At 43.3% G+C, this 9,783-nt stretch overlaps 1 protein-coding gene across 1 annotated transcript; it reads left to right on the forward strand.

The window, feature by feature from the left end:
- Positions 1 to 15: 15 nt before the first annotated feature.
- COQ6 (coenzyme Q6, monooxygenase) lies at positions 16 to 9,351 on the forward strand. The gene is made up of 12 exons (XM_017829367.1): positions 16 to 193; positions 1,971 to 2,105; positions 2,801 to 2,859; positions 3,969 to 4,092; positions 4,530 to 4,660; positions 5,019 to 5,126; positions 5,230 to 5,292; positions 5,621 to 5,728; positions 6,133 to 6,335; positions 7,429 to 7,544; positions 7,958 to 8,124; positions 9,186 to 9,351. Exons 1-12 carry the CDS (start codon positions 16 to 18, stop codon positions 9,213 to 9,215), a joined length of 1,422 nt encoding a protein of 473 aa, XP_017684856.1. The 3' UTR covers positions 9,216 to 9,351.
- The last annotated feature ends 432 nt before the right edge of the window (positions 9,352 to 9,783 follow it).

Genomic DNA, 9,783 nt, shown 5'->3' on the forward strand with positions numbered 1-9,783 from the left:
GTCACTTCCGCGGCGATGGCGGCCGCGCGCGGGCAGGCGCTGTCCCTGCTCTGGGCGCGGCTGCGGCCCCGTCCCGGCCCCCGCGCCCCGCTCCGCGCCGCCGCCGCCGCCGCCGCCGCCCCCGCACAGCCGCTCTACGATGTGGTGGTGTCGGGCGGGGGTATGGTCGGGAGCGCCATGGCCGCCGCCCTGGGTAAGGCTGTGACCTTCTCGCCCGCAGTGTGAGATAACTGTGGTTGCCATTTAGGATCTTAATGTTCAGGATCCTGCTGTGGGATCTTTTTGTTCCTGCACTCTAAAGTTGACTTAAAGCTGTTTGGTGAGCTGATCTGTGGTGAGCCTTGCGCCATCCGTATATGTGCACTTCTGCTAATGGAACCATTGCTTTGAATTCTGCAGACTGCTTGTGGTTTTTCTGTCAAACATGGTCACCCTTAAATTGCTGATGGATCATTTCAGCCGTAGCTGAAAACGTTTTCTGATCAGAGTGGTTAGGGTTGGAAGGAACCTTAAAGATCATCTAGTTCCAACTCCCCTGACGTGGGCAGGGACACCTTCCACTAGATCGGGTTGCTCAAGGTCCCATCCAGTCTGGCCTTGAACACTTCCAGGGATGGGGCAGCCACAGATTCTCTGGGCAACCTGTTGCAGTGCCTCACCACTCTCACGTCAAAGAACTTACTCCTATTATCTAATCTAAACCTACTCTCTTTCAGTTTGAAGCCATTCCCCCTTGTCCTGTCACTACATACCCTTGTAAAATGTCTCTGTCCATCTTTCCTGCAGGCTCCCTTCAGGTACTGGAAGACCCCAGTTAGGTCATCCCTAAGCTGACTCTTTTCCAGGCTGAACAAACCCAATTCTCTCAGCCTGTCCTGTTAGGAGAGGTGCTCCATCTCTCTAACCATCATTTTCTGATCCCACATTTCATTCTCTAACCCTGTATTTTAAACACTACAATACCAAGATAAGCTGGATTTATGCTTGGTTTGTATCACTAGAGATCCTGAGATCACTGACTGCTTCTTTATTTGCAACATGGATTCAGAAGGGTGCAACAGTGAGAGAAGCCTAAAGAAAATAGTGCAAAGAAGAGCCAAAGATTCTGAGCAATAAGTGTTTTGCAAATATAAGGTTTACTGATTGTTCTGCTTGTATTATTAAATAAGACCACAGTGGAACTGAGACAGCATAAGGATCCCCTCCAGCAGTGATATCTAAGGCTGACACACAAGTTTGGGACCTTTCAAGAGAGGAGGTTATTGTTATGCATAATCTAGAAAATATGTCCAGGATATGCTGTCTTTAGGGCTGCTGTAGTAGCAAACTCTGGATGTTGCAAGGATACCATTTCTGTCCTCAGTACCTTCTGCGTCCATAGCAGTCGGATGCAGCCAGTGGCCAGCTCAGCTGCAGTGATTTACTCTTTACTTGAGGCATCTCTTCATTTTTATTCAGTTCTCTTTAACTGAAAGTTAAAGTCTGAACTGGCTGTGCTATTCCATTGTCAGAATATAAGGACATTAATGTAAGAAAACATTAGTGTAATTGCTATGGATCAAAGAAGTTCTAAGATCTCTTGTTCTAAAAGGTGAATTTATGTTTAAGCTCTGAAAGATGTGTTTGGTACATGCAGTAAACATTGCAGGTTTCACTTGTTACTACTCCAGTAATGAATTTTCATAACAAAATGGCACAAATTTGTTATGAAATTTGTTACAAAAATGTAAACTTTAATAAAAAGGAAAAATGTGTAATCCTTGCTTTAACTGCAGAAGGGTTGTCCATCTCAGTAATGAAATTATAGCCATAAAGCTTTGAAATACAAGTTTACTTGCCTGGTCAAAACCTGTGTTATAAATGTTTGCATCTACTCTGTCTTATTAAAAAAGTACATAGGTGTTACTGAGAGAGAAAAATGAGATTTTTGGCAGGACTGTTGTAACAAAGCATGTATTTGCTTATTTTAGGCCATGATATTCACTTCCATGATAAGAAGATTGCTTTGCTGGAGGCTGGTCCTAGGAAAGAATATGATCACATGCCAGATAGTTACAGTAACAGGGTCAGTTCCATCTCCCCAGGATCAGCAACCCTCCTAAGCAGTAAGTATGACTTTCTTGTTTGCATTTATCACATTTATATTTGAGCTGGTTTTATTTTCTTTAAACAAAACCCCTTTGAGCACATGCTGCCTGCATCTTAAACTCAATAGAATTATTTGCCTTTGTCTCTTAGTATTCTATATGCTGAGCTGTGGTGATTGAATCGGACTTCTCTTGATAACAGGGATCTGTGTTCTGGTATCTTGGTCTGATTTATCATTATATAAATATTTATGACATTAGGGTAGTGAAAGGTTGTAAGGTGCTCTCCACAAAAGAAGCATGTTCTTAGTGCTTTGTAGTCTAGTAACTAAGTCCTGAATTAATGAGGTGTAATTGTCATTTTAAAGAGAGATTTGAGCCTTGATTCCTTATGGGAAAAGAAATATTCTAAACAATGATGCTTTTCTGTGTCTGTTTTATTACCCGGTGATGGGACAATGAGAGTTGTCTGCTAGGTCAGACGTTCATGGAGAGCTCTTGTTTCTTCCTGCTGGCTTGTGTTAGCAGTAAAACCATGTGATGCTGGAGCTGTGATAGCACTGAGGCAGACCTGGCTCTGCCGAGGCACGGTGCAAGCTGACCCCGAGCATTGATAGTCAGGGAGGGTAGAGGAGAGTGTGGAGTGAGCTTCAGTTTTGTTTTGGTCTCAGTGTCACATGTGAGCCTGTGTCTCCATTTGTGTCCTTTTTCAGGTTTTGGTGCCTGGGATCATGTCTGCAGCTTGAGACTCAAACCATTCCGGCGAATGCAGGTGCCTGACTTAGGGCTGCAAATATACCATGTGTTTGTCTACTCTGAATTCTCCAGAGTACTTACATCAATGTTACAAAGGTTTTTCTTTCTTTGGCAAAGGGCAGGTCATGCTTATGTTCATTCCTGTTCCTTTTTTGTGGGTTGCAATCTACTCAGAAATACTTGTCTCAGGGTCTTGGTGTTACAGGCTGAAAGGTGGATTCCTAATGGAACCTGTAGATATTGAGGCATGGGTACTAGCGGGAAAATAAAGGTAAAGGCGTGTATTGGTTTTGGCTGGGATAGAGTTAGTTTTCTTTATAGTAGCTTGTATGGGGCTGTGTTTTGGATTTGTGATGTAAACTGTCGATAACACAGGGATGTTTCAGCTGTTGCTGAGCAGTGCTTACACAGTGCCAGTGCTGTCTCTGTTTCTCACACTGCCCCACCAGTGAGCAGGCTGGGGGTGCACAAGAAGGTGGGAGGGGACACAACTGTGACAGCTGACCTAGCTGAACACAGGGCCATGCTCCAGCAATAAAAGCTGAGGAAAATGAAGGAGGAAGGAAGTTCAGAGTGATGGCACTTGTCTTCCCAAGTAACTGTTATGCATGATGGGGCCCTGCTGTCCTGGGGATGGCTGAACACCTGCCTACCCATGGGAAGGGGTGAATGAATTCCTCGTTTTGCTTTGCTTGCACATGCAACTTTTGCTTTTCCTATTAAACTGCCTCTCCCTGAACCCATGAGTTTTGTTTTTGCACTATTACCCTTCCAGTTGTCTTCCCCATCCCATTTGGGGGAAGGAGCAAGCAGCTGCATGGGGCTGAGCTGTCTGCTGGGGTTAACCCACAGCAAGGCAGGTTAGCTTTATATGTTTCTTATGTAACAGGAAAGCAGGGATAAAAACTTGCAATTACTTTTTGAGCTGATGCCAAGTCATTTAATGACAGAAATTACGTGATGCACTTTAGTAGCTTCATTCATTTAGGAATGAAGGAATGGACAGTAATCCAGGATGTTTCCTCTAGTTCTGTATTTTTCGATTACCGTGTCCTTTTGCTGTTAAGTCTCTGAAAGGGACAGCACTTCTTTGTAACTTCATGTAATGTATTTTTTATTTTGTAGGTGTGGGATGCTTGTTCTGAAGCCATGATCATTTTTGAGAAAGATGACTTAGATGACATGGGTTACATAGTGGAGAATGATGTCATTATGTCTGCTCTCACAAAACAGTTAGATGCAGTAGCAGGTAGTGACAACTTCTTGATTATTTTATTTCCAGCATAGAGCTTACAGTTACTTGCCTTCTGTTGTGCGCAATAAGTTTTGAGAGGGAGAAATTAGTCTAACAAGCGATTCTTGAGATGTGGGCAGCTTCTTGAACAGGGGGGGAAGGGAGAAATCTGTCTTCCGAAGGCTACACAGCAAGAGCAGTTGCATATGTAGTTCTCCAGAATGTAGTCTCTCCAAAAATAGACTTAACTAAAAGATCTGTAGCTCTTTGTCCAAAGCAGGCCTTGCACTGACAAGGGGTTGTTCAGATCTGTTCTTTCAGGGTGTCTTGAAAATTGTAGTGTCAGCTTTTATGGTGCTGTTAAAATATGTGTGACCTTTGCTGTTGTAGCAATGTTTCCTTTTTTCCTGTTTGTGTCATGCTGTGACCATGACACTTTGTGTTCCCATCAGACCGGGTGGAGGTTTTCTACAGGAGCAGAGCAGTCGGGTATACGTGGCCCCTTCCCTCCCACAGCTGTGACACAAGCCCTTGGGTCCAAATTCAGTTAGCTGATGGACGCAGACTTCAGACCAAGCTGCTGGTAACTAAGCTCTTTATTTCTGTTGATCAGGCAGCATCTCTAACCCAAGTCCTTTCCACTGGATTTGGTTCTGATTCCATGTGTGCCGCTCCACTCACATGGAGTGCTTGAGTGAGGTGAGTGGCTAACTCTGTCAGAGATGCTATGGGACACAGTGCATAGCCTTTTCTGTACCCGGTGCAAGGAGGCTACTGAACTGGACAGGAGCAGAAGGGGCTACCTTTTCTGGGTTTTGGGCAGGGTTTGGTTTTTTTTTTTGTGAGTGAACAGGAAGTGGGTACATGCAGGCTGAGGTTTGTAGTGAAATACTGGCTTTATAGGAGCCAAAGAAGTTGCTTTGTATCTCTTTGTTTTGCAGATTGGTGCAGATGGTCATAACTCTGTAGTCCGGAAGGAAGCTGAAATTAAGAACATTGAGCATCAGTATGACCAGTCAGCTGTGGTGGCAACGCTCCATTTATCTGAGGTAAAATTCTGCTAACTGACTCTTCCATAGGCAGCAGAACAGCTTGATCAGGGTGCTCCAGGTCACTAATTCGTAACTGCCCACTTGCTTCTTTCCACTGTAGGCCACAGACAATAATGTAGCATGGCAGAGGTTCCTTCCCACTGGGCCAATTGCACTTCTTCCGGTAAGGTGACTCGTGGTCTCTAATTTTTTCAAATATTTTTAAAAGTTTTGTAATCTGTTCTTTCTAGTAACTTTATTTCTGTCTATGCCTTTCTCTGTTAGTTCTGTCTCTTAAGAATTTGTGCACTCTTCATTTATTGCATGTTTTCCCCTCCCCTCCTGCCCCACTCACTTTATCCTTGGTATTTCCCACTTGTAGCAAGTTGGGCTGGAAGAGTAATTTGCAGAGAGACTGGTGTGGGGCAGGGCAGTGGGGAAATCTTTGTGCTGAATATTTATTTTTGCTTCTTTTTCTCTTGATGTTTCCCCTTGACATTCTCTTAAATTAGCTGTCTGATACTGCCAGCTCTCTGGTCTGGTCCACATCTCATGAACATGCATCGGAACTTCTCGCTATGGATGAGGAAAGTTTTGTGGATAGCATCAACTCTGCCTTTGTAAGTATCAGCCTCATGGCAGGTATGAGGCTTTAAGAAATAGAATGGAACCCTGTGACTTGAAGTGATGGTAATGGGAGAGGTGGATTCTAAAGTTCCTTCCTTTGGTGAGGATGATATTAAAAAGGCACTTAGCAAAGAACGGATGACCCCTCGGGACTGAATTAGGTTAGTTCTGAAAGTCACAGAAGTTGACCTAAATTTCCAAAAGGTAGGAAGGGTAGGATCATCCTAGTTGAAAATTTGTATGTCCTAAACCAATGAAGATAAGTTTTTCTACTGTATAGTTTTGTGCAAGTGGTTAAAATTCAGTATTTGGAACTGATTCAGACTTTTTTTTCCAACTGGATTCTTTTATAGGTCTGGTTTGGGTCAACATCTAAAGATTTGTTTGTCTTTTTCAGTGGAGCAACATAAACCACTCTGACTTCATTGACACTGCTGGGGCCATGTTTCGATCTGCTATTTCACTCCTGAAGCCCTCAGGGACTGCAGTCCGTCAGCTGCCCCCAAGTGTTGCTAAAGTAGATCCAGAGAGCCGAGCCATGTTCCCTCTTGGAATGGGGCATGCAACAGAGTATGTCCAGCACCGCCTGGCTCTCATTGGGTAAGATGCCCAGTGGTGGCCCTTGGGTGAGTGGGTGGTGTGTGGTTAGAAATGATGCAAGGATAGCGACTCCTAGTCAACAAATCAGATGGTTAGAAATAATATATCATTTCAGTTTGACTTTATCCAGGCCCAGTTTGTACTGTGTGCCCTTGTGTCCTTTTGCATGAGTAGCTCTCTGTCCATTAAGTATGTAAATTGCATGATAATTATTTCCTGCTTCTGGTTTGTATAGTCTGATGAAACAATCCAGTATCTCATGCTGGACCTGTACTTCCCCAAACATTGTAGCAGCCATTCTGTGCACCAGTTTGAGTTTTAAACTCCCCTTTCATACAAATTATTCCATGTGGGATGTCATACGCTTTTGTATGGTGCCCTATTGAAATAGGAAAATATCTAATTTTTTACATTCTAAGGTTGCACGTACTTTTTTCTCTGCCACAGCTGCAATATGGTGGTAGCTTTTAGTAATGCTTGGATGCTGTACTACACTTCAGATACTTTTCATCTTTCCAACTTGTGAGCCCCTCTGTGCTTGGGACCACTCTGTGCTTTACAGCTTGGTAAAGGACATGACCTTGCATTTCATACCCACACTTCACTTAATTTCTCTAACTTTATGACTCCCTTATCAATATGTCTGGCTTTGTCCTTTAGACATAAGTCTGCTCATAAAAGAACCTGATTTTGTTTCTATTCAGTGATATCCCCCTTCTCTGTTATATTCATACCTGTCCACTTTGTGTTTGTGCGATGTGCCATTGATAGACCACCTATTGTGCTGAGGTCACTTACAAAAACATTAAGGCCTGTTCCACGCTCGATCTGAGAGAGGACTTTGGCTAGTCACTTCTTTATAATTTTTCCTTTCAGAACTGCTTTTTGTTATCTCCCCTTTGTCTTGCTTCTTACAACTGGAGAGGCAGTCAGATAGTTCAGCATAGCGTGAAGGGAGGTACTGGAAAAAGTGCACTGTAAGGTGGTGTTCATTGCAGAGGTGAGGTGTGCTACACTGATCCCTTCTGGGTTTTGTCATCCATTGTGGCTTTCTTCAAGGAGGGAAATAAATTTCTGTCTTCTCTTGCTCCAGGGATGCAGCACACAGAGTCCACCCACTTGCAGGACAAGGTGTAAACCTTGGCTTTGGTGATATTGCATGTTTAGCTCATCACCTCAGTGCAGCAGCCTTCAATGGGAGTGATCTGGGTAAGGATCCAAGACAGTGCAGTGTCAGAAAGAAGATTTGTCGTACAAGCCTTTGCTGCTGACAGCAAGACAAGCATTACCTCTGTTGCAGGATGATGCTGTCTTGCATTTGGAAGGCACAAGCTTTGTTGCAGCAAAACTGTTCTGATGTCCATTGGTTGTGGAGCAGTTTATGATTCTTGGATGCAGTTTCCATCCCACAAATTTCAAAGCTTCTTTAAAAAAAGTAAAGTTTTGCCGCATGGTAATTAAAGAGATGGTGAGATGAAAAGCACTAGCTGGCGGAAGGAGGTCTTTATTGATGGATTAATTCTCTTCTCCTTCTGTTGCCAGGGGAGATTGCTATATAGATAAGATGCACAATTGTTTGTGGCACATCAGGTTTAATAGAAGCATTCATTTATCTCTTCCAGGCTCCTTAAAACATCTCCTGAAGTTTGAAACAGAACGTCAGAGGCACAATGTCTCCTTGATAGCTGCTACTGATTTGCTAAAGAGGCTCTACTCCACGAGGCTGGCTCCCCTGGTGTTGCTGAGGACGTGGGGATTGCAAGCAACGAATGCCCTGCCTCCTGTCAAAGTAAGGATCTCACTTTAGTGAGGCCTGTAGGGATTGTCCAAAACTATTCGTGAAATATGCACAAGCTGTAAAGCTTTTTGTTTGCTTGTTTTAAATGAAACATTTTTCGTTGGAAAAATGCTACTTGTTTAAACCCGAGGTTTTGTGTCCTGAATGAGCCAAGGAGCTCCTAAATAACTGATGGCTCAGTAGTGACCGTTTTCTTGCAGCACAAATTATATAAGTGTCTATATTCTGTATCAGTATTTGGAGGTTAGAGGTCATTGGAAGTCTTTGGTTTTATTTTGCTATGCAATAGAAATGTTGAACCTGCATTCCACCAATGCACAGAAAAAACCAGCCCTCTGAAGACACATTTTCACTAAGAATAAGACATCACTGATGCGGTGTGCAGCTCAGACTTACCTGTTTCTGTGTTGTTTTGCCTTGTGAAATTGTTCCCTCATGGCAGAAGTGCAAATCTCTATGATGGAAATTACTTGAGGAAGGCAGTGGTGAGGAGGTTCTGTCTTAAACACAGACCCTCTGTTTGCAGTGTATCTACCTAAATTCCTCACTATCTTGACCTTGTTGCTGGATTCTTGTGAAGTTCCTTAAGCCCTCTGCTTGCAAAGCTCCCAAGCACCAGCACATTAGAGTCCTCATTTCTGGATTTTAATTTTTATTCCACAGATCATCTTCCTGATAAATACAGGTGCCCTGTTTCCTTTGTGTCACAGTTGAGACACTACCCAAGTTGAAAAGCAGTACATTCCTAAGGCAGAGTAGCTGCCACTGGCATGGTGTCTTATTTTTTTCTCTTTCTCTGTTTAAAGCAAAAAAAACAAATGAAGACCTTTTCTCTGATCACAGAACCTGTTGGTAACACCTGTAGTGTGCTACTTGGGAATGAAAGGAAATCTCTAATTTTCTAGCACACAGGGATAGGTGCTCTGCACTTGGCTAGAAAGACTGGCCAAGAAATGTTGTCCATTTATGTAGAAGGGAAGGCACCTAGAGCTGCTTCTTAGGACACATGCTTATTATGTTTATTAATTACTTCTCTTTTTCTTCTCTCTTAGGAGCAGATCATGGCTTTTGCCAGCAAGTGATCTGTTGGCAGTCTGGAACAGCAGCTTGCCCGTGAATGCATTGCCCTTAAAAGGACTGTGACTGACTTGAATCACTGAATTGTGTTATTTTATAATTTAACAATAAAACTGAGGGATTGAGCTGTGTATTACATCATCCACTGGTTTATGCAAAAACTCTGTCTCATCTGCTCTCCTCAAGAGGATTTAGGGTTTCTTCTCATAGTACCATCATGTCTTCAGCCACAGAACTAAATGTACAATGTACATTTAATTTGGGCCTCTTGAACTGAAGCCTGAGGTGGAAACAGCTGTCTGTCTTTGCAAACACAGTGCTTAACTTTGCCAGCTACAACTTTTGCTGCTTAGTTATTTTCAGTTTTCTCTGATGTGATTTCTAGAGCTGTAACATCTCTCCTGGGTTCTTGGCACCTCCTCAGCTCAGAAAGTAGGGGTAGCGTTCAGCAGAGGGAGACAACACATGGTGGCAGATACATTTTAAAGGTCTGTCTCTCTTTCACCCTTTTCTCTGCCTTTCTCTTGCTCTATTTAATAATGGTGGTTCTTGTGGAACAGGCTAGTCCTAAGG

The sequence above is a fragment of the Lepidothrix coronata genome, unplaced genomic scaffold (assembly GCF_001604755.1).
Source record: "Lepidothrix coronata isolate B3197 unplaced genomic scaffold, Lepidothrix_coronata-1.0 Scaffold164, whole genome shotgun sequence".
NCBI lineage: Eukaryota > Metazoa > Chordata > Aves > Passeriformes > Pipridae > Lepidothrix > Lepidothrix coronata.